This window comes from Labrus bergylta, chromosome 12, assembly GCF_963930695.1.
Source record: "Labrus bergylta chromosome 12, fLabBer1.1, whole genome shotgun sequence".
Lineage (NCBI taxonomy): Eukaryota > Metazoa > Chordata > Actinopteri > Labriformes > Labridae > Labrus > Labrus bergylta.
The window spans coordinates 25,789,624-25,815,139 of record NC_089206.1 but is presented as its reverse complement, the minus strand read 5'-3'; the positions used below and the strand labels follow the sequence as shown (position 1 = coordinate 25,815,139).

Below are 25,516 nucleotides of genomic sequence, written 5' to 3'. Positions count from 1 at the left end.
CCTTCATGGGCCTGAAATAAAAATGTATTACTTATTTTGCTTTTTTCTCTAAGTTATAAACGCAATAAGATAATTTGAATTGTCTGAATAAATAAACAAACATTCAGAATTCCTTTCTGGAAAAAATGTGAAGTCTCTCTAAAAGGCCCTCTCCCCCCCTTCTGAATGCGCAGAATGGTTTAGTCCTCCCACCACCTCTCGACTGGATTGATCTTTCAGCGGTCAGTCGAGTCAAGAGTGAGAGATGTGGCAGGCTGCATATTAACCCAGTCATTAGAGCAATTCAGCCAAGAATATCATTTAGCTCATATCTGTGTTTTATGTAGAAATATATCTTATTAATCCCCTTCATAGATACGATTTCATACGACCTTATTTTATAAAAATATTACATCGCGGTTAAAAAGAGTCCACTTTGGAGCTATATTTAGCGTCTTTCCCAGCGAGCTACAGTAACATATTTGATATCAACAGATTCAGTGAAGTTCATATAATATCAATGTTGTCGCGCTAGCATTGAAACTGAGACCGCTACTTCTGCCCAAAAAACAACATTTTGAACGTCAGGTGAGACAAATTATAATGCAGTGTAAGAAGAATTAAAGTGTAGAAATTGTAGAAATTCTCTGGGTTTAGTTTGGGCCATGGTAGGGGCCCTATGTGAGATCTTTTCATGGGGCCCAGAGTTCCTGGCGACACCCCTGACTAAAATACATGCACTTGTCATCAGCAGGGAAATAATTGTTGCATTGCCTATTTTGTCAGTGCACAGAGCATACTTGACTGCTTTTTATCAGGCAGTCTTAGAGAGCCTAATCAGGTTTGGTATCGCAGCATGGTTTGGCAGCCTGTCTGTGCAGTTAAAATCCAAACTGATCAGATTGATTCAGACTGCAATGAAAATTATAGGAGGTAAACATCACACATCCCTGCAAACTCCTTTTGAACTGGCTACTCTATGGCAAGCCAATAAGATGGTCAGTGACTCATCCCATGTTCTACATACAGAGTACAAGCTGCTTTTGAACCATCTTATTCAAATACAATATCAATTGCATCAAGTCCTTTGATTCAGCCCTAATGTTTTCTGACACTGCTAATGTACTGCTTTATATTTGATTTATGAATACTGTTGGGATTTTCCACCTGTAGAGGAGCAGTTTCCCATCTGCACTCTTTCCTTTGCACATTAAACTGTCTAGTATTTCTTAAGTGTTAAGAATTATGAGATGTGACTCATGACTTTTCAGCTGCAGCAGAAGAAATTATCTGTACCTCTTATAGTCCAAGGAAAGTGTATGTGTGTATCTAATATTGGTCTTAATGTATTTAAATTCCTCCCTGTTGTCCGCAGAGTGTAACTGTAATGGCCACTCCAACCAGTGTCACTTTGACATGGCGGTGTATTTGGCCACGGGCAACATCAGTGGAGGAGTGTGTGACGACTGTCTGCACAACATGATGGGACGCAACTGTGAGATGTGCAAACCTTTCTACCATCAAGACCCTCTGAGAGACATCAGGGACCCACAAGTCTGTGTTGGTGAGTCTTTTTGTCTTTTGAACCAAATGTTTCCAGTCATGGTGTGAGATCGTCCACTGCAGAAGTAATACATTAAATGTATCTCCATTAAGCTCAGAATAAAAAAAAACATTTTTTTTTACGCTTGTAGGTAGACAACATTGGATAATTCCTGTGCAAGAGGCATATCTCAAGGATCCTCTTGTTTTATATTGTTGACCCAACTCTTTTCTGGAGATTGACCTCGTCTCAAGTTAGGATAATGCCAGACATCCTTGAAAGGATGCTTTCACAGAATGTTTAATGTACTTTTAAAGGTCACAAGGGATTAAAATGAACAAGATATGAAATGCATCCAAACAACAAAACTCCAAATGTTTGCAGAAAAAGTCTGAACTCTAAACTCTGTTGAGCAAAGTGTCTAGGAATATTTTGTATTCGCTTTATTAACATTCTACAGACTAAACTTTTTTTTTTAAAGATTTTGTTTTGGGCTTTTTATGTCTTTATTGTAGAGATAGGACAGTAGATAGAGTCAGAAATCAGGGACAGGGAGATTAGGGAATGTTGTGGGTGAAAGGAGCCACAGGTTGGATTCCATCTGGGCCGCTTTCTTGGAGGACCACAACCTCTATAAATGAGGCGTGTGTACCACTACGGCTACCGGCGCCCCTATCTCAAACTTTTTTCACTTTCACTTTACACAAGTTATGTTCATTGTTTGGGTTTTAAAATATTCCCCTAGTTGCTTATCCCCTCTTCAAACAAGCATTGCCCATTAATGTCCTTTTTTTCGCTCCCATGTTCCCCATCTGACCTCCAGCCTGCGACTGTGACCCGGTCGGATCATTGGAGGGAGGAGTGTGTGACAGTCACACCGATCTGGACATGGGCATGATCACAGGACAGTGTCGCTGCAAAAACAACGTCAAAGGCATGCGCTGCGATGACTGCAAGGAGGGCTATTACGGACTGAGCCAGAACGACCCGCTGGGCTGTCAGCGTACGTACGAGTGTGTGTGTATGTGAGTGTGTGTTATTGTGTGCGCACACATTTGTAGGTCACGTAAACAAATTGTGTTTGGATACAAATGGATGTCTGGTGTTTTGGAGCAACAAACCACATAATCTTTATTTTTGATCTGTAAATGGGACATCAGTCACTGTCTCATTCTTGGCATTTGTGTGTATGTGTGTATGTGTGTATGTGTGTGTGTGTGTGTTTGTGGCTTGTGTGTTCTTGTGTCTCTAACAGCTTGTAACTGTGACCCTCGAGGCATCATCATGATGGGCGCTCCATGTGACCAGATCAGTGGGGACTGCTCGTGCAAAAGATATGTCACTGGTCGCTACTGCAACCAGTGTCTGGTAAGAAAAACATACTGGACACTTGAAATCTGTTGCTAAGTGTTTTTTTTTTTAATTAAAAGAAGTCATCTATGCATGTAAGAGCATATTTAAGAAAATGACAGTGAGGCTGTTTGTTAAATTGCTACTGAAAGCTCCAGAGACAGCAGAAAAACGGATAAACAAAACTGATGTTTAGCTCTTTTATGTATTTATTTATTTTTAAAGATTTATTTTGGGCTTTTCGTGCCTTTAATGCAGAGAGAGAGGACAGTGGATAGAGTCGGAAACCAGGGAGAGAGAGCAGGGTATGCCATGCGGAAAGAGGCCACGGGTGGAAGCAAACCCGGGCCTACCGCTCGAGACGAGAGTCTCAAAGCATGAGACACGCGCCCTAACCATTGTGCCACCAGCGCGCCCCAAGCTCTTTTATTTTTAAAGATTTTTATTTGGGGGTTTTTAATCCTTTATTTTAGAGATATGGCAGTTGATAGTGTCAAAAACTGGGGATAGAGAGAGTGGGGAATGACCTGCAGGAAAGGGGCCACAGGTCGGTCTTGAACCCAGGCTGTCCGCTCTCAAGGACTTAGGAATGGGAGGCACACGCACTAACTGCTAGGCTACTGGCGCCCCAATCAAAACTGATGTCCATTTTTATTTCCCTCCCTGCAGCCAGAATACTGGGGGCTCAGTAATGACCTGACTGGCTGCAGACCTTGCGACTGTGACTTTGGTGGAGCCTTCAACAACAGGTAAAATGCCACACTTCTTTATATTCACACATTAAATGAACAGTGGGAGATGTCCTGTACTTTTAAGTATTTTTTAATATACCGGTAGGTTTGTTTATTTACAAAAAAGAATAACAGAGGCTGTAAAAAAAATCAGTTCAAACTGACGACCGCCAAGAGGATGAGAGACAAAGAAGGAAAGGTCAGGATCATTTATCCTAAGGTTCAAATTTGCTTCGGTCTTTTACTTTAGGTGCATGATGGAGAATGGCCAGTGTGACTGCAGGAGGCATCTGATTGGTCGACAGTGTTCTGAGGTGCAGCCTGGTTATTTCTGTGCTCCGCTTGACTACTACAAATACGAGGCGGAAGAGGCCACCGGACACTCCCCTGATGACTCGGCACTGCCAGTGAGTACATGACTGTGACTCAGTGTGGTTGACTTATTCACATTTTAAACCACTGTCACTCAAACTGATAACACACGGCTGAAGAGCTGCCAGCGTTGACCCCATTAAGCTTGAGTGTATCAGGTTCAATCTGAACATGCAGGACAGTTTGGCGGCTTTTAGAATCAAAATGAAAGGACATAAAAAATGAGTAGGATAAAACACCGGAGAGTTCAGTCAAGAATGGATCAGCATTTATTAAAGCCTCAACAGATTACCCAAAATATGCAAAATCTGCAAACTGTCACAAATTAATTACTCATTAGGTGCATCTCATGTCTCTTAAAGCTCGCCTTCTCGCTCCTCCTCTCCACCAAAGCTGCACGGAGGAGAGAGATCTGAGGAGCCATACAGTTTATTTTTTTTTACTGACAGACAGTTTATGAGATGTTATACAAGTATCTGTACAAAATACAGCATTGGGACCTGTTACTATTTATGTTAAATAATCTCATTGCAATTTTCGCTTTCAATTAGAAAGCTTATACAAGTAGTGAAAAATGTAAAAGTGATAAAGAAGAAAAGGAAAATCTACTTGAACTCATGATTAAAATTCTATTTATATTTGAATCTCTCCCACTGTGAAACCTGTTACAACAAAGAGACGGCCACTGTGACTCATCTTTCCCACCCTATCTCTGTCTCTATCCTACATCATCTTCCATCATCCCTCCATCACTACCTACCTGCTATCTCACAATCTTTACCACCTCTGCACCTCCCCGCCCTCCACCCAGCTCGGGCCTCTCGTTTTTAACGAGAAGTCCTCCGCTCCCCCTCCTCTCCATTCAGTCCTTCAGGCAAGTTCAGACAGTCCGCTCTTACAACATCTCTTCTGCAGAAATGTGGAGGGAAAAAGGAATGTTAGAATTCAGGATGTTGTGAGAAAAAAGGCAAGAGACATGTCTTTGACAAATGAGGCTGTTGTTTTTAGTGGATGAACCTTGCCCTTTTTTTTTTTTAATCTGAAGGACACAAAAAAGTAGAGAATATGCAGGACTCAGTAAAAGTCCTACATTACTGTGCAGGACTCGGACTCCACAGCTGAAGTGACCCATAAAAACAGCAGACAGTAGCACAGATACCAACCTGTCACAACTAATGATTGTCACGCAGCACACAGAGAAAAACACACTCTCAGCTTCACATTCTTTGTTTCTCACAGTCACGCTCTGGAGTGCTCTGAGCACAGCACGGCTCTTTCTGCTCTGTCTTGTCATTTTCATTTTTCAAACGAGATGGCTGTGCAAAATGAACCCCTGTGAGCTAGATTACGTGAATGTATGTTGTATGTGTGATGTAAAGGGAATAAAAGCTTACAAAACTTTGCTAACGAAGCATCCGATTGTTTCACTCGGCTCTCACCTCGCCATGAACTGACGACGTGAGCAGGGACTGTGGAGGAGAAGAGTGACTCTCTCAACGTCTTGTAAGAGAGAGGTTAAAGCTACATGGTTATAGCAATCTGGCCACTGTGAAAGTCCTGTTAAAGTAGTGGAAATACTTTCAAACCAATAATGAGTCTTTAAAAAGTTTTAATAAAAGATTGACGATAGAGCTGTAATGATAAAGGTCACATCATCAATCTGTATCGTTATCCTGCTTACATGGAAATGCATGGTCAATGCATAGCTCTGAATTGGCAAACATTGACTTAAATATATAGTTATGAACAAATTAAATTAGGCTTATTGTAACTAGAAGAGCCTCACCTTTCAACTTTGCTCATTATGGTTGTCATTTTTTTTTCATGGCAAACACTATGCAGATTTTTAAGGTTTACTTTGGGGCTTTTTACTCCTTTATTTAGAGATAGGACAGTGGATAGAGTGGGCAAACAAGGAGAGAGAGAGAGTGGGGAATGACATGAGGGAAAAGAGCCACAGGTCTGATTCGAACCCAGGAAGCCCGCTTAGAGGACTAAAGCCTCTGTACATGGGGCGCACTGTAACCACTAGGCTACTGGTGCCCAGGAGATGTGATTCAAATACCTCATAATTAATCCAGAATATTTCTACATAATGTGGTTCTAATAGCAGGTGTTTCATTTATTCATAAGTACGTCAGTCTACTTATGAATCCAAAGACCTTATTTGTACTTTCATGTGATCTGAAGTCATAACAAGATGGGAGTTATCTATGTGCTCATCCAGACATTGTTGTCTTTCTACAAACCCATGTGTGATGTCTTGGCACATAATAAAAACTTCTGCTCTTTTAGCCTTGTAGCTGCCACAGACATTGACTGCACCTCTGATATGTTTCCCTAATGTCTGGTTTGCTGTGACCTCGCCTGTATTCTCCATCAACATAATAATTAAAACACAGTTCTTCTCTTAGTTTGCAAAGTGATGCAGTTCTACGTCAGCCCCACAGTGTTGGCCATGAGTATGAACACTTTTCTCCTCTCCTCTCAGGGCAAAGTCCGTCCTCAGGCAGAGACGGATTGTGTGCAGCATCTCAACAACCAGCTGAGGAGACACCGGCGGCACCGTCGCATCACAAACTCCCAGCAACACCGTGCAGCTCTGAGACGTATCCGCCAGCTTCAGCAGACAGTGAGATATTTGTGTGATTGATAAAATACTTTTAATTGGTTTGACAAGATTCATGTGTTAGCATCTGTGAACACCTAAAATGAGCTCAGCATTTTAGAATGAAGTGCTCTCACTGCGGCCTTATTCATAGACAGCAGTGATTTCACTTTGCTGTTTCCAAAAAAAAGCAGATTAGTGATGCTCACAAAACTTTATCTTGTTGTTGAACACCCCTTGGGACCATTTTGGAACCCAGGCTGAGGACCACCAATGTAGATAAACATATCACTGGGCAAGTTTATCCAGGGGTAATAGAGGGCCCCCCCACTTTGAAAAAGAGCCAGTGTACAGTGTAGATTTAGTATCAATACACTCGGAAATTGTAGGTTTAGCGTGGTTAATAAAATGTATAAAATCTGTGCTCCATCAGTAGTTGACAGTGAACAGTAGTAAAAGCTCACATGGACTGTACAAAGACTTCCAAAGAGGTTTCCAAGAACTGTGGTCATGTGCTGTGTGCTCTACTTTGCAGTTTGAAGCTACTTAAGCTAATTAAATATGAGGGTGTCAGGTTGATTACATCATTTCAAACAAGTAAAGCTGAAAATTGAGTTTTGAATTGGCAGGAAGGTATAGATATTTAGATTCCAATATTTTTAATTAGAGCTCTGAAATTAGCACAAAGTAAAGATTTAGACCCAAAGGATTTGATCCTTAATGAGGCCATGACTATGATCACATTGATGTGACATCATCAACACTTAAAGACTCAAAAGAAAAGCTGGCCAAATCTGAGGTTTAATCTTTTACAATTTATTGAATTTTATAAGGTCATAAGGTAAAAGATAAAAAGCTTTTCTTGGTGAAAAAATAAAATCTGAAATTATGAACAGTCAAGAGCAGTAGTGGAAGGCATTTTGATTAAATTTGAAGAACACCTAAAAATAATGTGAAGGACATAGCAGACTAGAAATCTTTGTACAATCAGGAGCATGTGCAGAAGCGTGGTCAGTAGTGGCGTTGGCTTCCTTTGAAATCTGATTGGCCACCAGAGGTGCCAACCCATAATTCTTGACAGTCATTGGCTTTTTTCCTTGCCAAAGGAGGAAAAATTGGCATGAAATTTGTGTGTTCACCCACAAGAATAAATATGAATTTCATGCCAACCCTGGATAAGTCAGTGCCCCAGTAGACCACCCCAGTCAAAAATCTGGATACACCCCTGGGAACAATGCAGATCTTGTTAAGACAATTACAAGGAGGGATATGTGGTTGAGCAGAGATAATTTGTATTTATCATCATTGTCATTCATCAGTTGTAACAACAACAAAACCCCATTTTAATTAACAAACACCTTAATAGGACCCTACAGGTGATAAATATGATTTGATCTTAAACTGAGCAGAGTTAGTTCTCTTAAAACTGCTTTGATAAACTATTCATATCATAAATCTATAACACAGGGCACACACTTCATTCTAAGTAAGAGTCAGCTCACTTAGGGGACACAGAGGTCCTCAAATAGAGTTGGTTTTTATGATTTGTTGACTTATTTGTCTCTCAGCCGGATGTGAGGACTGTTTATAGAGAACACACTCCCAGCCACATGGTGTCGTGGACTGGACCTGGTTTCGCCCGGGTCAAGGATGGCGCTGGCCTGGTGTTCACTATCGACAACATCCCCTACGCCATGGAGTACAACATCATGATTCGCTACGAGCCTGAGGTGTGTGACAAGAACGATGCCAAGTTTTATCCCAAATTATGAAAGTCTTTTGAACTAAGTGGAGCGTTTTATGTGTTTGTAGTCCACAGAGGACTGGGAGGCCATCGTTAGCATCACATCTGTAATGCTGCCGTCTAGTCTCCGCTGTGGAAACCTCTTACCAACTGAACAGCTCTACACAGTGACTCTGCCGCACAGAAACAGGTGCCAAAACCCTCTATTTTTATGTGTTTATGTCTGTCTGTGTAGTAAGGGTTCACTGTATCTAGCATGTTTGTTCAAGTCCCTAAAGGATTTGTTCAGGTATTCTAGGTGTTTGTACGGAGTGTGTTGCTTTATAGCTCAGGAAGCGTTGCATTGTTGAATTGTTGTCACTTCAACAAGCCCCAGCTCGTACGAGTGAGGCCTGTGTTTGTTTTCTTATTCCACTGTACCCTGTGGGGTTTTGTTCACTATTGATTCGCTGATAGGAAGGCAGACATACCAGAGAGCCTTTGTAAGATGCAGGTACAGAGATATGAAGGAACACAGCAGCATTGTCTAGTGGAGCTCAGATGTGGATCTGAGCAGAGAGCGGTACAGTCTTGACAGAAAGGTTGTACAGTACATTCAACCTAAACAGACCTGTTCCAGTTTCACTGATCTGTTATTGTTGAAGTTTAGTTATTTATATATGACCCATAACTGGGAGATTTGACAGTAAAGATTTTCTCCTGTCAAACTGAAAATACTCACAAACGTTAGTCAGTCAGAGTTCGTGAAAGAAAATGATTGACTATTCACTTGACCTGCTGTTTCAAATATTAACATATTTGGTCATGTTCAACATGTTCGCCACAGGTTGAATTGCAGGCTTTAATTAAAGGAGTCTGTCTTTTTATCGCCATAAGGTCAAACTTTTACAGACACTTTGAGAAAACTCATGAGATCCTTAACAACTTTTCTTTCTGCTTAATGCTAACTGGCTACTATTAGCATACTCTAAAATTACACCAAGACCAGCTAAACATTTTTAACCTAACCACAATACCATGGTCAATTATGATCATTTTAGAATGCTAATGCTAGCATTAAGCTAAAAGCACTTACGGTGCAGCCTTGCAGAGCAGCTAACATGGACTGTAACATGCTAATGCTTAGCTTAGCTGTTTTTTTTCTGACTTCACAATTGAAAAAAAAAAGAAACTTAATAAAGAAACAATTAATTATTGGTCTTTCATTTTTTTACGCTCTGTTTTAAGGTATAGTTTGGTATTTTTGATGTGAGGTTGTAAGAGGTACTTGTCAATAGTACTGTAAGTATATTAGCAATTGGAGATGTTGGTTAGCTCAACCCCTTTATTGAGTAAAAGGCAGGAGAGCAGGCACAGAAGTTAGCCTAGTTATTGTAGCAGACAGGTACGTATGCTCCTCGTAAATAATCTAAGTTCAAGAAAAATCAAGCTATAAAACACAAAGGGGTAAATGAACGCTATATTGAAAGAAAAAAACACAGTTTACTTTTCCACTAGTAAGCCCCTTCTTTTAACACTACTTTGACACACCACATATGTGTTGTTCTGCCTGCAGCGCACTGATCTGGTGGCTGTTATACTTTACATGAATGTCATTAAAAGCCACACATTAAGTAATGTTTTGTGATGTAAACGTTATTGAACTGCATCAATGTAAACATATTACACAGGTCGCCACATTCAGAAGAGATGTAGTGTTTTTTAAAGTGTGTTAGTAGAAGGAAGCCATGATAGGATATCAGATAGAACGACAGAGAAAACTTCAACAGTCTGATGAAAGGCCTTTAAGAGTCTGAAATCATCTGGAACTAAGAGGTCAGACCCTGCCCGGATTTGGCCGTCTCAGTAGAGCGTAGCCTGTCTCCCCTTCTCTTCTGTGGTTGGTTCTTCAGCCAAAACCAATTAGCAAAGTGAGCCCAAAACATAGAGAGAGGGGCGGAAGTCAAACACAGGTAGAGAGAGTATCAGGGAGCCCCTAGTGAACAGTGGGTGCTTTAGAAACAGACAACAAGTCAACCATAGATGTAGAACATGCCCTGCATCAAGATGAGGAATAGTTAACAGATGCTGATGATGTTCATGTACTTCTACTTTAGTAGAAACATAATGTTTACTTTTCCTACTAATGTTACGTTTAGATTTTCATAAAGGAACTTTTTTTATTATGCAACTTTTCAAGATCATGCCCAAACATACATTAAATATGAGTAATAATCAAACAAACTAAATTATGATTTTTATTTGTATTTGTTTTTTAGAGAGAGCATCTCCTTGGAAGAAAGTTTAAAGTCTGAATAAGAATTGGTCCTTGTGAAATGATTAGCATTGGCAACAAATTGACATATTGAAGATCAATGATTTAGAAATTGCAAGAATCAAAAATACAGTCATGTCTGGAAAGCCCCCCCCCCCCCAAACTAAACACATTAAGTTGGCTTTAAGCAGCAGAAATAAACTATGAGACATATTTAAATTTGCTGAACACACCACTAAATGGTCTTTAAACAACTGTGAAGTGAACACAATTTCAACTTTTAGTCAAGTCCTTGTTACGCCATAAATACCACTTCTTTGCACAGAAAAGTCAAAACTTGATTGGCTAATATAACCTTTTGAGTTTAAAGCCCCAGAAAAAAGGATAGACAAACTTTGTATGAATTATATTGTATGCCTTTATCAATTCAAATATGTTGTATACATTGTGTTTTTCAGGTACATCCAGATGCCCAGGCCGTTCTGCTTCGAGCCCAGTAATCGTTACGTCGTTTCAATCAGGTTCCAGCGCCACGGAGTCTCGCACAGACACCTCACTGCCTTCATCCTTGTTGACTCGGTGAGCTAAGACTTTCAGTCCACCGCCCTCATGATTCACCTTCCAGGCTGTTTGAAGAGTTTCAGTCGTCCTAAAAACTGACATCACCGATGCTGGAATACGTTGGCTATGGCTCCATTAGTGTAGCTCTGAACTAAGAAGTGGTCACATGTGATTGTTTCAAATGTTTTCACTAACTGTCAGACTTCCCCCTAGTGGTAGGAAATGTACGTATAATGTAATAGGCTTGGGTATGTTTTTGCAGTGAAAATGTTTAAATAAATGTCTCTTTGTACATGTTTTGAAGACATTTAAGGACATATTTATCAGATTTGGTATTGCAGTAAATCTCGGTAGTCACAATTTCACACGTTTCTTGCATACATTATGGTTAATACTGACTCATTGGCTGATCAGTTATTTATAATAATAACAACAACATCAGTATAATTTTCACCTTTTCCACTTTTATTTTATTTACCCCCAACAGCTGGTCCTGATCCCCAATTACACCGAACTTCCTGGTTTCCAAGGTAGTGATCCAGTGGCGGAGCAGCATCGGGAGGAGATGATTCGCTACATGTGTTTGGACTCCTTCATGATCACACCGATGCCCGCCCTGGCTGAGATGTGTGCCAAACTCATCTGCAGTATTTCGGCCCTCATTCATGATGGCGCTCTACGTAAGTAGAAATGAAAAAAGGAAAACAACAGATTTAAATAATGTTGGTAACACTTAAAATGATTAGAAGTGTCTCATCTTGTATTTGTTTGTGTTGTTTCCAGCCTGTCAGTGTGACCCTCAGGGCTCCCGCAGTGGTGAGTGTGATAAGGTCGGGGGCCAGTGTCATTGTAAAGCCAACGTGATGGGTCAACGCTGTGACCAGTGTGCACCCGGAACATATGGCTTCGGAGTCAATGGCTGTACAGGTGAGTCTGTTCATGATTAACAAATCCTGTTTTATCCAACACCCCATAGAAAGAAAAATCTCAAATTTGTCTGAGTTATAAAACAGTCTCATTCAAACATTGATTAGGAACATAAAAACAGAAAATAACCCTTTTCATACCTCCTCCCTCCCAGCTTGTGACTGTCACCCTGAGGGTTCACTGAGCCACCAGTGTGACCCAGTAACGGGTCAGTGTCACTGCAGGCAGGGAGCCACCGGGCGCCAGTGCTCAGACTGCCAACCAGGCCAGTGGGGCTTCCCCAGCTGCAGCCCCTGTCAGTGTAACGGCCACGCTGACCTCTGTGACCCGCACACCGGGGAGTGTAGAGACTGCAGGGACTACACCACAGGACATCTCTGTGAACGGTGAGGATCTATCAAACTTTACTTAACTTTGTCCTGGATTATTAGACTGATGATAAATGTCTCCATTTATTTATCCCAGTTGTGTGGACGGGTTCTTTGGAAACCCTGTGCTCGTCTCAGGGGAGCACTGTCGGCCCTGTCCCTGCCCCGGTAACCCCGGCTCAGACCACTTTAACGGGCACTCCTGCGAGGCTGACCCCACTTCCAACCAGATCATCTGTATATGCAAACAAGGCTACGCAAGTGAGCTATCACAGTACACTCACAGTTTAGATAAACTTGTATTACGAACATTAATCACATTTTCCATGTCTTCCTCAGAGCCTCGCTGTGACCAGTGTGCCCCTGGTTACTATGGCAACCCAAAGCAACCTGGCGGCCAGTGCCTCCCCTGCCAGTGCAACGGTAACATCGATACCCAGGACCCCAACTCATGTGACCCCAGGACGGGACAATGCCTCAAGTGTCTTTATCACACTGATGGCGCCTCCTGTGCACACTGTCAACATGGCTACTATGGCAACGCTTTGGCCCACGACTGCAGGCGTGAGTGATGATTTCTGATTCTGATTCTTATGAAGGATCATAAAGCTCCTGTTAGGAGTATTTAGGTAGTTATGAAACAGACACTGAAATCTCTTTATAACTACAAAAGCCAATCAGGGAGAAGACTGATTACTTCTTTAATGTTATTTTGTTTTCCTGTTGTAGGAGAAGTGATAAACAGCACCCTGTAGATACAGCCTTGTTAAAATATTACATGCCAAAGAATACATTGTGAGTTGCAAATTAGACATTCCGACATAACCTGAAAGTTCTTCTGTGGAGCTTCAAGAAAAATGAATAAATAGGACACAGAACACAAAGCTCAGGTTTTATAAAGTTTCCCTTTATTTATTTTTTATTAAATTCTTTGTATTACAACCAACTTGTTTCACATCTTTTAGCAGAGAAAATAAAAATAGTTTGAATGAAAGCAATGTATTGAATAAAAGGTAGTTTAAAAGCAATCATTTAAAATGCATGTATGTCAGTGCTGTGAAACTCACAGAAACAGATCAGCACATTGTTCTCTTCTCTCTGTTTGTGTATTTGAACCATGCTCCTCTCCTCAGGTTGTACCTGTGTGACAGCTGGCACCATAAAGTCTGCGTGCAGTGACGGACAGTGTCACTGTGACAGACAGGCCGGAGCCTGCCCCTGCAGGGAGAACGTGGCGGGACATAACTGTGACCAATGTGCTCCAAACCACTGGAACTACGGACAGGACGAAGGCTGTGAGCCCTGCAGCTGTGACCCACAGCACACTCTGGGCAGTCACTGCAACATGGTGAGGGAGCAAGAAGGACCTCAATGAGCCTGAAATAAATCCATTCGTTTGAATCCTCATTCATCAGATATATTCATTCAGTATTTTAAAATCTCATCTGTCTGACTCCTACAGTTCACAGGCCAGTGCCACTGTCGTCCAGGCTTTGGAGGGAGACAGTGCACTGAGTGTGAGCAGTTCCACTGGGGTGACCCAAGGGTGCAGTGTCAAGGTAAGTCACATTTTAAGAAGTTCATTAGAAAACTACCACTTGTGAATGTGAATAGGATTGGACATACTTTTTCTTACTGTAACCTTTGAGAACTAGTTTCCAAGGACAGGGGTAATGAAGTGATGGACAACACAGAGCAAAGGACAAACTACTAATTTTTATCATTATCATATCTCATAGTTTCAACCTTTCTATTTTAATGTTCTTATTTAAAGTGAACATTTTTAAAACTGTTTCGATGTTGCATTATGAGAAAGTCAAATCTTTTCTGCCAGTTTTTTTAAGACATGAGGGATTTTTTTCTCACCACCTGTGTCCTCCCTCCTGTCTCCCCCCCCTAACCCCCTCCCTCTGTGCAGAGTGTAACTGCCATCCCCTGGGCTCAGAGATGGCCCAGTGTGACAGAGCAACAGGGGCGTGCGAGTGCAGAGAGGGAGCGGCTGGGAAGCGATGCGATGAATGTGCCCGCGGCTTCACTGGCACCTTCCCCAGCTGTGTGCAGTGTCACCCGTGCTTCCAGCTTTGGGACGATGCTATTTGTCAGATTAAAAGGGACATGGACCACATCCAGTACGTCATTCAGAAGATCCTGGAGAGCGGGGTCACACCGGGAGTCGGGGACACCCGTATAAAAGAGCTGGAGAGGAAGCTGAAGCAGATTCAGGATCTGATCAGTTCTAAGGACAGTGACAGGGTCCACCAGCTGATTGGACAGAGCATCGATGACTTAAGGTGATGACGTCACTCCAATTTTAGATTATGATTTTGTCTAACAAGTATAAGTTCTTGATTATAATAAATAACATTCCCTGATCTATATGTTCCAGGGCTGAGATCGCCCTGACCGACGGGCGTCTTATGGGCATTGCTCGAGAGCTTAATACAACATCAGCAGAAGAAGAGGCGCTGAGAAACACATTGACTGACTTAGAGACAGAACTTAGAGACATCAACACAACTGTGGCTCTTAAACAAAGCCTGCTGGATAACTACCTCACCTCAGGATTTAAAGGTAGGAAGCTCCGGTTTGGACAAGCAAACCATTTAAATGTTCAATACAATATATAATAGCCAATGAGAGCCTTTGTTGAAAGGAGGTGCCTTCCCTGTTCTGACGGCCAATTGCACACGCCTGTGCTGATGTCTGACATTTCTTGTAGCCAAAGAAATTCTCTAAACATGGATATGCTACTTTGCAGTTCTTCATGTTAACACTAAGGAGATTGATTTAAAGTACGAGTGGTTTAAAAGAATTAATAAGGGGATATTAATACCGAGATAAATCTATGTAAAATTAGACATGAAACACCCCCATACAGCTGGAATTGGAATGAACCTTGTGCTGGCAGTCAACTGAGGCTCTGACAAACTAATCGTTGAGTACTCGACTCTACTGGGACACCCCGAAAAATCCACTCTTAAGTTTTGCTCTCTGTAACTTTATTGCTGTGGTAGTGGGGCCCTTGTGTTTTTGTTTTACTAGGAGCACAGTGGTCTCCTTGGTCAAACAAAGCCACCTTCATGTTAAAGCTCTCAAAACGTATAGAATCGTGAACTATTCTGTCCTGTGAATTTATTCCCATCCAGGCAAAATAACCCTGCAGGGTGACCCAATTGAATGAACTTAATTCAAACTAAAATAGACTTTTACAACAAAGACTCATGAGATGTGCTCCTGTTTCCTCACAGATCAGTTTGAGAAAGTCAAGAACTACTATCAGCAGTCAGTGGAGGCTGAGCAGAAATGCAACGCTTCAGTGTCCGGTCCTTCTAGTCCTGTGCAACAATCCAAAGAAACCCGCGCCGTCACTGAAGAGCTACTGGACCTCAGCAAAGACAAGTTCCTCCGAGCTCTGGCTGCTCAGAATAAATCCTTAAACGAGCTGCAGCAGAAAACACACGACCTGGATAAGAAGGTCCATCACCTCAGTAACAAGGTAGGCACTGGTGTACTGTAGGCCTCACTGATTGGTCGTTAAATTATGGTTGTTAAATTCATTCATAAATCTAATTATTACACTAAATAATTATTAAACAGCCTCTGACAAAAAAAAACCCTGTAATAACTTCCAAGTCATCAAATAGCAGACAAAAGGAAAAGTCTGTGTTACATATTTTTTTAAAATTGATTTACATTTACATTTTTGTTAACTTATATTTTTTTTGAGTATTTTCTTTTTAACTTGAAATTTAAATGTGGTTCAAGTATAAAAAAGAAACTCTAAAAGAAACCTTTATTTGTTGCTCACCAGTGCCCCCTGTCTGTGAAACTTTTCTTTACAACAAAGCTGATCCTTCTTGTGATTCAAAAGTAAGAGAGCGAGAAATCCTTGTTAATATATCTTCAAACTACACTGAATGCCCAGGGACCTCTAATCCAGACCTGCAGCAACACCAGGATAGTTAAAAAAGTCTGGGCCCTAAATTTGAATTGGCTTTTATGTGATGTTTTACAGGAGATCTTTCTTAAATATTTAAAAACATTTGTCATAAGTAGTACTCTACCCCTTGCGTGCACTCGAACACTCAAAGCGTGTCACCGATGAAGGACTTTATACTGTGTGTTTGTCGTAGGCTGTTGTAAGTAGTAAAATAGTCATGTTTTTGTCTTTACATGCATAATGAAAAAGTTCAGTGTTTACTTACCGCTGAATGCAAGCAATGAGCTGAGGTCCGCTTCTGGAGCAACGGCGCTCATGCATATAAATGAGGGGCGTGGCTTCTGAGGGAGCACAGAGGGGAAGAGGTTGCTGTAGACGAAGCACTGAGGGAATTCTACCTTCTGGTTTTCGAAAATTACCAACCCTGCCTTTAACTTATTATAACATAAGATGAACTTTATTGTCCCTGTGGGTAATTTGCCCTGGACTTCAAAGTGTTCTGATGCAGTCAAGAAATTCCACAATACATTCATTCATCAGTAAAACATGTCCAGTTAAATTCTGTACATAGTAAATGACTAAAACCAGAAATATGTAATAATGATGAACAGTGATGAACATCTGCAGGTACGTCTACACCTGCACACTCACACCACATACACACCTTACAGCCTAAGAGGTGTTGAAGGATTTGATAGACAAGGGGACAAAGGCCTTTTTAAAATACATCACTATAAAAAAATGTTAGTCAATGTTTTTCTTTTTTTTTATATACCAGTAATCAGCCTTGATAAAAGTTCAAGTTATTTTCAGTATCTGACAGAGAATCCCTAAAATGACCTCAATCCAAGGAGAATGTGAAAACATTGATTTAACATTGAATTTGTTTTCTGCATTCACTTATTTACTCAAAAACACGTGTAAGTCATAAGAAATGATTTTCCCCTCTTTCAGGTATGTGGTGGTCATAGCAGCGCTGATGGCAATTGTACAGACAGCCAATGCGGAGGTGCCGGTTGCCGAGACAATCAGGGCAACAGAGTCTGTGGTGGTGAGGGATGCAACGGGACAGTGAGCGCTTCTGTAGCAGCGCTGAATCACGCCAGGAACGTCACACACAGCCTGACTGCTGCCAATGAGGAGCTGCAAAATGTGGCCAAAAAGGTGCTGAAAGTTTGCTGTGGGACTGATTTGTTATTTCCTCTTATCTGCCACGACCAGAGAGACTATAACATGTCTGTCAACTTGACATTTCTGTTTTCTTTGTCCAGTTCCAGGATATAGCTGCTCTGACTCAGGATGTAAAGAACCAGGCCATGAAGACTCTGGAGAAAGCCCAGAAGAAGAAGGACCACTTTGAAAACAACAACAAGAAGCTCAAAGATTTCATTAAGAAGATCAGAGACTTTCTAACTGGTAAACTGATGACATTTCAACTGCTCATCTGGCAAACTTTTCTTTTTATTTAAGCTAAGGATAATGTGGTTGAACTACAACTGCTGTGAGAGAAAAGATTATCTGGCATTTAATTTGTTCCTGAAAATGACTTCATTCTCTCTTCTTCCTCATTATCGCTGTCCAGAGGAGGGAGCAGATCCAGAGAGTATAGAGAAGGTGGCTCTGCAGGTCTTGTCCATCTCTCTGCCATTCAATAAGACCACTATAGACAAAATGATTATGCAGATCAAGGACAGCCTTTCAAACCTCACAAATGTCGAGGGGATCGTCAACCAAACTTCCCAACACATCAGTACAGCCAAAGAGCTGCTCGAAAAAGCTAAAGATGCAAAGTAAGTTTTTCTTTCTTTTTTTATTACAGACTGGAAACATCATGTTTCCTGCAAGAGTGATCAAAATTGTCCTTTCAGATACCCACTAGAAGGCTCTGCCTGTCACCCTCAGGCTGTCAAAACTAATATTTAGTCAAATAAAAGGACATTACAAAGGCACATCTTGATAATAGTATCAAGCTGATATCAATGATGTTAAAAAAAAAAATTAAAAAAAAGTTGACCTGATAGAATCTCCTCATGGTTGAACAGAAAAGTATATTTTTAAAAAGTGAATCTGTTCAGGAGCTTAAAAACAAATGGTGAAAATATTTGGTTTACAGTTGAAGTAAGAGGATAGAACAAGTTAGTCTAAGGTTAGCTGCTCTGCTCGGGCTAAATGTCATGTATTATTGTAAAGCACTTTGAACTTTGTTTCTTTAATCAAAGTTACTTTACATGTAAAGTTCATTATTTTACAGTTAAATGCTTTACAGGTAAACTTTTATAAAGTCATGTACTACAATGCCTTCATCATATACTCATTAATAAAGAAAGAATGTAACAATATTACCCGTTTAATTTCTCCTGGCGTCGTGCAGGATGAGAGCAGAGGGAGTGAAGGATGCAGCCAACAACACCAAGCAGGCGTTGGATGTGTCAGAGACAGCCATAGAGAAAGCCAGAGCAGCCCTGACGGAGGCCACAAACAACCTCAACAGCACAAGAAATGCTACAGCAGAGGTAACAGCTATCTTGAAATGTTTTCCCGCACTGATGTGTAAAGCTGCAGAGTTGATTTAAAGGTCGAGGCCACCTCCTTCAGAGTGCTTCAAGTACTTACTTTCTCAACGTCAGAGCTCTTTTCCTTTATTCTCCCACATCTCTTCGCTTGCCTCCTTTATTCTTAAAGCTTTTATTTCTCATCTCCCGATAGGTGGAGGAGAGGCTGAAGCAGCTGGAGGAGAAGCAGATGGATGTCATGATGCGGTTAACAAACCTCTCCATGGGTGTGGAAGCTTTGAGGAACAAGACGGAGCAGAACAGACAAATGGCGAGGGACGCCAAAGCTCAGGCTGACAACGCCACACATGTAGCAACATCATTGCAGCAGGTGAGTGTGTGGGCGTGTTTGTTGTTTGTACTTTTTTTTGGACATTTTGTCATCAGTTTGTTGCAAAATTAATAAATCAATGGGGTGCTGGTGGAGCAGTGCGCACCCCATGTATGGACGCTGTAGTCCTCCAAGCGGGCGGCCCAGTTTCGAGTCCGACCTGTGGCTCCCTTTCCTGCATGTCATTCCCCTCTCTCTCCCCTCCCTCTCTCTTTATGCAATGTGACTGTAAATCGTAACTGACAGTTCTGAGTGTTTACTTTTAGAGCTTGAACGACACAGAGAAGCGGTACCATGAGCTGCAGATGAAGATCGACTCTCTTGGTGGGGAGTCTGGAGGCCTGATGAATATCAACCAGAGGGCCATGGATATCAAGAAGGAAGCAGAGGACCTCCTCAACAAAGCCAGCAAGGGGATGGATCAACTTAAGAGTGAGTACATGAAGCTGCTCCGAGAGTTGACAATCTGTCGGTAAAGTGGGATACACACACAGTACACTTCAGCTGTAGTTCACAATCGATCTTTTTTTTTATCTGTGAGGAAATACAAAGGTAAAATCTAATACAGAGTAATTCTGCATCTGATCTTGCATTTCAACTTCCACTTTCAATGTTTCCAGGAGGTTATGTAGTCTTTTAGTCATAACTCAGTTAAATCTAACACAATATGATAAACATTTTCAGATTCAGTTTATTCACTTGAGAACAATACAGATCTAATAATGTATTGAAGCAAGATCTAATGCAGAGTAATCCTGCATCTGATCTAGTATTTCAACTTCCGTCTTTACCAATGTTAGATTAAAATAAGTGATGTAAAAGAAACTGAAAGAACTGAAAAGAATGTGTTTACATGTTTGCTGAAATCAACAGGAGTTTTTGGAGTTTCTGCAAGCCCATTAATCCGTTAGGAATCATACAATCAAAGACCGTTTACTAAAATCAGTAAACATGTGTTTAGTGGTGGTAGTCCAAACCAGATTCGAGTTACATAACCATTACAAGTTGGACTGAGTTGATTTAAGGCAGGCAGTGAATTTTACCACATCAACAGAAAAACATCTCTGGTAAAATGTTAGAAAGACACGAGTTATCAAGTCAATAACCTCACCCCCTCACTCGAATCTATAACACCCTCTTTGTACCTTATGATTCCTGTGGATGTTTAAATTAACCTCGGTGACACCCAGCTGTATATTTTTCCCCTGTTATCTTGTTCTGACCTCTGCCCGGCCCCCTTTATTCAAACAGAACTGGAGAAAAAGTTCAAGAGTAACGAGCAGCGGATGCAGAGGCAGCGCACGGACCTGGACCAGCTGAAGGAAAACGCTACTCTGGTGCGAGACGCCATCCGGGAACAGGTGAAGAAGTATAGTAACTGTGCGTGAGGAGGTTACACTTCCACGTTTACCATTCGCTGCTGTAGTTCAGACCAGAGTTATGACTGATGGGAACTGAAACACTCCCATGAAAATATTATGCTGCTTTGGTATCTCCATTTTCCTCACACAAATATATCAAGTTTTACAAATTACCTGTCAAGTGTTATATCACAGAAATGCCTTCCTCTGTCCATGTACTGTACCACATTTACACTCCTGTATATGAGTAATCTACTGAATGGTGTCTTTAAGCTATTACCACAGGTGGTTGACCTGAGGAGAGTGTTTGTTTCACTGTATATTATACCAAGATTAATGATTTTTCATTAATAATAAAATGAATAATTATATCAGGTGATGTCATCAGAAATGTGTTATTATGACCAAAAGTGCTTACTGTGTTTGACTGTAATTTGATCACATTTGTATTTACACTATAACATTCCCATCAAGAAATATATGCAAAGGTTTGATTATTGAAAATGTAATGTTAAGCTTATTTTTTTTATTACAAACCAGACATTGATTAAAAGCATATGAGTGCATAAGTGTTATAAAGTGAAAAATATTCTGAGGTGTGATGATGGAGATAAATAAATGTGATACAGTTGTGTGTATATTATCACATTATGTGTCCTTTTAATGTGATGATTTATTCAATAGAAGCTGTTAAAAAAAGTTTGCATAAAGCAGAGTGTTCTTTGGTCATTGATGTAGTGATGCCTGAAGAATACTCTTACTTTCCCCCCAAAATGTGTTGGGAGTGTTTGGTCCAGCAGAGGAAAACTGGCCTTTGTTATAAACAGTGACATGTAAGATTACTCGTGCAAAAGAGACAATGTAGGAAGGTCATCCCTTCACCATCCGAGGAAAAAATGGCAGCAAACTACTAAATATAGTCAATCAATGGTGTGAATCAGAGGGTATACCCTATGGAGACTAAACAATAAGTAGGTATTCTCTGTATATACCCTGATCTACACCACTGGCTTTTCTACAGTAGAGATGTTGTTCTGATGAATTGCCACAAGAGGGCGCCTTCACCTAAGAAAGCTTTGTGTCCTCTCTGTCTTTATCTTTGCTCAGCTTAAATCTCTTTCACTTTCTGGACAGCAACTTTCTCAAAACAGTATAAAAAAAAAAAAAAAACACACCTTCTCCCAGCACATTATTGTGACATGTAGGACAACAACAGTTATTATCTTTTACATGAATGATAACTGTGATGCATTGAGTTGATTACAACTTTTGCATTTCCTACTTTTTAAAAGTCAATGTCTGGTGTGAAAAACAAAACATTGATTGTCTTAGTGGTTACTTTGATGCAACAGACGCAGATAATTGAGTAACCTTAAGTAGTTTTCTTATGTTTTAGTTATTAATTTTAATTTCAAAGCCACCACTTCACATGTATAGGTCCAACGCAGGCAGTTTGACTGGCCCACTTTGCAACTATCTGGTGTATAGTCGAACAAACATACTCAGCATAAACAGCTGTCTAGTAAGTTTAGTGGATTTTTTTGATTTTTTTTTTTTTTTTAAAGATTGAAAAAATTGCATTTCTATTCATCAGATGACCTGAAATAAGACTTCAGATAGTTGCTTAAGTTGCTTTTTTTTATGCTGGTCGTGTATGAATACAAAACAGTTTGCTACCACGTTCATCATCTCAACTCAAAAGGGGGAAGATATGTTGGTGTCAGTTTGTTTTTGCTGCACAAGAGGGAGCTAACAAAAATTCAAAACTACAGCTCTCACAATGAATTGTTGGTTCTAAATCAATTTACAATTTTAAAAATCGAGAAACCAGTTGTGTACATTTTAACAATGAATTGTAAATGATAACCTCAGTCACCATGGTATACTTTAAATAGATGTAGAAAAATGCTTCTGATTGAAATGTATTTGAGTTAAAATATAAAGTTGCATGACATGAAAACTACTGGAATAGAGTGCAAGTACCTCAAAGATGTTCTCAAGTACTGCACTGGGTTAGTTTTCACCACTACTTTCACCTTTATCAACACGAACATCAGTGTATCCTCAGCAGAGGTTTCATCACAACCACTCATGTTAAGGGTCCCTACTGTTTACTAATATGTTGATCACAGCTCTCTGTTCAAACACAGCGTCCCTCCCAATGTACCTGTAGGCTACCTTACACTCAGCTCTGCTTTCCTCTGTTGGATTACGGCCCTGGATCCTGAGCTCTAACAAAGAGAGGCTGTCCTCCTGCAGCACAGGGAATGTGTAATATGACAGAGATTTATAACAGGCTTTATTCAGGAGGAGACAGCCTGCGAGCAGTGTGGGATCTGTGAACCTGTAACTTTGCACATACTGTATTAGTGAATAAGAATAAGAATAATGTTATCAGATCCATTTGTTTTCCACTGCATGACCGTTTGATTTGACTTTAATGCTTATAAACCACTTGTTGGCCCTCATGCTGTGAGACAGAGCGGACAGAAAGTGGAGCTGTGGTTAGGCTACTTGTTGGGTTCAATCAAAGGGAATCTAATCTGTCCAGTAGGGAGCGTGCATTCCTGCTCACAGACACAGACAGGGGCTCACTGGAAAACATGCAGTGGGTCTGTAGAAGACAACTTGCAGAAGTATCCCAAAAAAAAAAGAGGAGCTAAAACTTTGTTTCTGATCACCTTTATTAGACCAGATCTGATCACGCATTGTACATTTTCATGCAACAGTTTTTTTTCTCTGTGCTTCCCTCGTAACAATTTCAAATGAAGGGCTACATGAAGTATTTGACAAATAAATACAAAAGAAATAATTAGAAAATTAGGACATTTCAACCACTCTTGGGGGCCCTCTGGTGGTCATTGTAAGCAGTTAATGAGCCTTGTATTATAGCTCATATTGTTTTTCATGCATCTGCAGTTTAACAGTAACGTATTATATTCAGGCTACATGGGAAGTAGCATTGGATAATGGGAAACATTTAAAAGGAAACAGGTATGATAATCTTTAGATTACTTTTGACATCTTGTTAGTAGCAGACTACACTTTTTGTTACTGCAAGCCTTTATCCTTTTCAAAATCAACAATGAGCCTAGTTTTTATTGAAATTTACCCATTTCCCATTGGAATTCTAATTTTGTTTGACTGTTTTCATTTATGGTAACTTTTGCATGTGTGTGTGTTTGTTTTTCAAACATTTGTATTTAGTTTCACATGATCTATGCACATTACTTTTCTGCAACTTCACTGCTGAACATTACTTATAAGACTTCTAAAGTCAGCTCAGTCAGGCTTTTTGGGAGCATTGCAAGTGTGCCATGGGGTGAAATGTAAAAACAGGTTGATTAAAACAGCATTGAATATATTTTATTAAAACTTTTCTAAAGTGTTGATCTGGCGCCCCCTGTGGACAAACGCGGCACGGTCAAGGCTGCCTGATATATTCTTCTAGGCTATACCTCGCTTGTCCGCCCGGGGATTCCCCCGACCCCTAACCCCCCCTATCAACTCCCCCCCCCCCCCCCCCCCCCATTCTGCTCTGCTCCGCTCCGGGAGTCCAGCTCGGGGTTTCCAGCGGAGAGACGCAGGAGCTGAGGACTCCTCATCGCAAACGCAGCAAAGACCCGCATCTGTCCGGGACCTCCGCAGGAAGTGGACCGAGTGGGACACGGGACTCGGGACTAATACACAACAAGAGTGAACACCTGAAACGACACCTCTGAAACACGGTGAGTGTTGTGTTTGCTTTGCTGACTATAAGTTTACTAACTTTTAGAAGGGGGGAAAGACTCATACAGATGAACACCTTGTACAGTTGAAAACACTTTACTTTGTTTACGTCTAACAGGAGTTATATTCATGTCACTGGTTTAAAGAGCACTCACGAACACAGCGATGTCTGTCTGAAAAGTCATATTGAATTGCATAAACAGTCGCTTGATATCAGACTTTATTGTCCGCCACAGGTTGCTGCTCTGCCCCGCGGCTGGAGGAGCGCTGAGAGATGGAGGCGTCGCTGATCATTCTCCTCTGCGGTGAGTAGACTGTACAAGTCAATCCACGGGTTTCTGCTTCTTAACAAATCCTCTGATGTTACTCAGTGAGCGGGGATAAAAGATAAAGACTGTCTGCAGGTCACTGAGCTTCCTTTGATAAATCACCGGGAAACGTGGAGCTCACGGGTTCATGTTAAGTCTTAGTCAAAGTCTCTTAACAAATCAAAGCTGCACTAAAGCATATTATTCATTTGAGAAGGATTTCGACACTTGTTTCTTAGTCTCTGTCAATAAGGACAATAGTTATGACCTTATATATGTCGACCAGAGGTTACATTTTCCATTCAAAAATGAACATTTTAAAGTGAAACAGTGATGTTGTTATTTGAGAAATTAAAAATTCAGTTCAACTCTGTTAAGTTAATCTTAATGTAAATCTTCATTCACGTTGTTGTGCAAAACTGACACATTTACAGGTTCATGGTTTACTCTTCTGGAGTAGGCTTAAAAACAAGTCCAATTTGTTCAAATAATCATAAATATAGGACTGCTGATTTTCAAAGAATTGTTCATTCAGTTACACATATAAAAGTGGGTCTCTGTAGGCATAGGTCACTGTCACTTCCAGAGCAGATTTCATAGGTGTGGCTAAGCTTTGTGCAGAAAACCAGCAGCAGCCCTGGTAGAGACAGTAGCCTCGACCTCCTGGATGAGTGGTTGATGGGAGCGCTGGCCTCTTGGATCTCCAGGGTCGCTCCTGTCTCTCTCTCTCTCTCTCTCCCTCTCTCTCTCTCTCTCTCTCCCTCTCTCTCTCTCTGTCTGTCTGTCGGTGTCTCTCTCTGTGGGTGGTGTCGCTCTGTTTATGGTCCTCCTAAAACAGCCCAGCTGAGTCCGCAAATA

The 25,516-nt window shown here is 40.9% G+C and overlaps 2 protein-coding genes across 3 annotated transcripts in view; both read left to right on the top strand.

Annotated features, from left to right (window-relative positions):
- Positions 1-21,269, top strand: part of lamb2l (laminin, beta 2-like) — a 51,824-nt gene extending 30,555 nt beyond the window's left edge. For both annotated transcript variants that reach the window (XM_020635347.3, XM_065961403.1), the window contains exons 10-35: positions 1,355-1,543; positions 2,346-2,525; positions 2,778-2,890; positions 3,542-3,621; positions 3,854-4,010; positions 6,467-6,607; positions 8,152-8,313; positions 8,396-8,517; positions 11,040-11,160; positions 11,630-11,822; positions 11,926-12,069; positions 12,224-12,455; positions 12,535-12,698; positions 12,777-13,001; positions 13,571-13,785; positions 13,900-13,996; positions 14,356-14,728; positions 14,824-15,008; positions 15,686-15,933; positions 17,332-17,541; positions 17,649-17,793; positions 17,960-18,167; positions 18,749-18,890; positions 19,084-19,260; positions 19,527-19,692; positions 20,512-21,269. In XM_020635347.3, the coding sequence (XP_020491003.1) occupies positions 1,355-1,543; positions 2,346-2,525; positions 2,778-2,890; positions 3,542-3,621; positions 3,854-4,010; positions 6,467-6,607; positions 8,152-8,313; positions 8,396-8,517; positions 11,040-11,160; positions 11,630-11,822; positions 11,926-12,069; positions 12,224-12,455; positions 12,535-12,698; positions 12,777-13,001; positions 13,571-13,785; positions 13,900-13,996; positions 14,356-14,728; positions 14,824-15,008; positions 15,686-15,933; positions 17,332-17,541; positions 17,649-17,793; positions 17,960-18,167; positions 18,749-18,890; positions 19,084-19,260; positions 19,527-19,692; positions 20,512-20,648 (4,526 nt within the window). In that variant the 3' untranslated portion in view covers positions 20,649-21,269. The remainder of the gene's footprint in view (positions 1-1,354; positions 1,544-2,345; positions 2,526-2,777; positions 2,891-3,541; positions 3,622-3,853; positions 4,011-6,466; positions 6,608-8,151; positions 8,314-8,395; positions 8,518-11,039; positions 11,161-11,629; positions 11,823-11,925; positions 12,070-12,223; positions 12,456-12,534; positions 12,699-12,776; positions 13,002-13,570; positions 13,786-13,899; positions 13,997-14,355; positions 14,729-14,823; positions 15,009-15,685; positions 15,934-17,331; positions 17,542-17,648; positions 17,794-17,959; positions 18,168-18,748; positions 18,891-19,083; positions 19,261-19,526; positions 19,693-20,511) is intronic.
- Positions 21,270-24,203: 2,934 nt separating this feature from the next.
- Positions 24,204-25,516, top strand: part of lamb2 (laminin, beta 2 (laminin S)) — a 44,978-nt gene continuing 43,665 nt past the window's right edge. The window contains exons 1-2 of the mRNA XM_020635383.3: positions 24,204-24,349; positions 24,587-24,655. Coding sequence (XP_020491039.2) covers positions 24,625-24,655 — 31 coding nt within the window. The 5' untranslated portion in view covers positions 24,204-24,349; positions 24,587-24,624. The remainder of the gene's footprint in view (positions 24,350-24,586; positions 24,656-25,516) is intronic.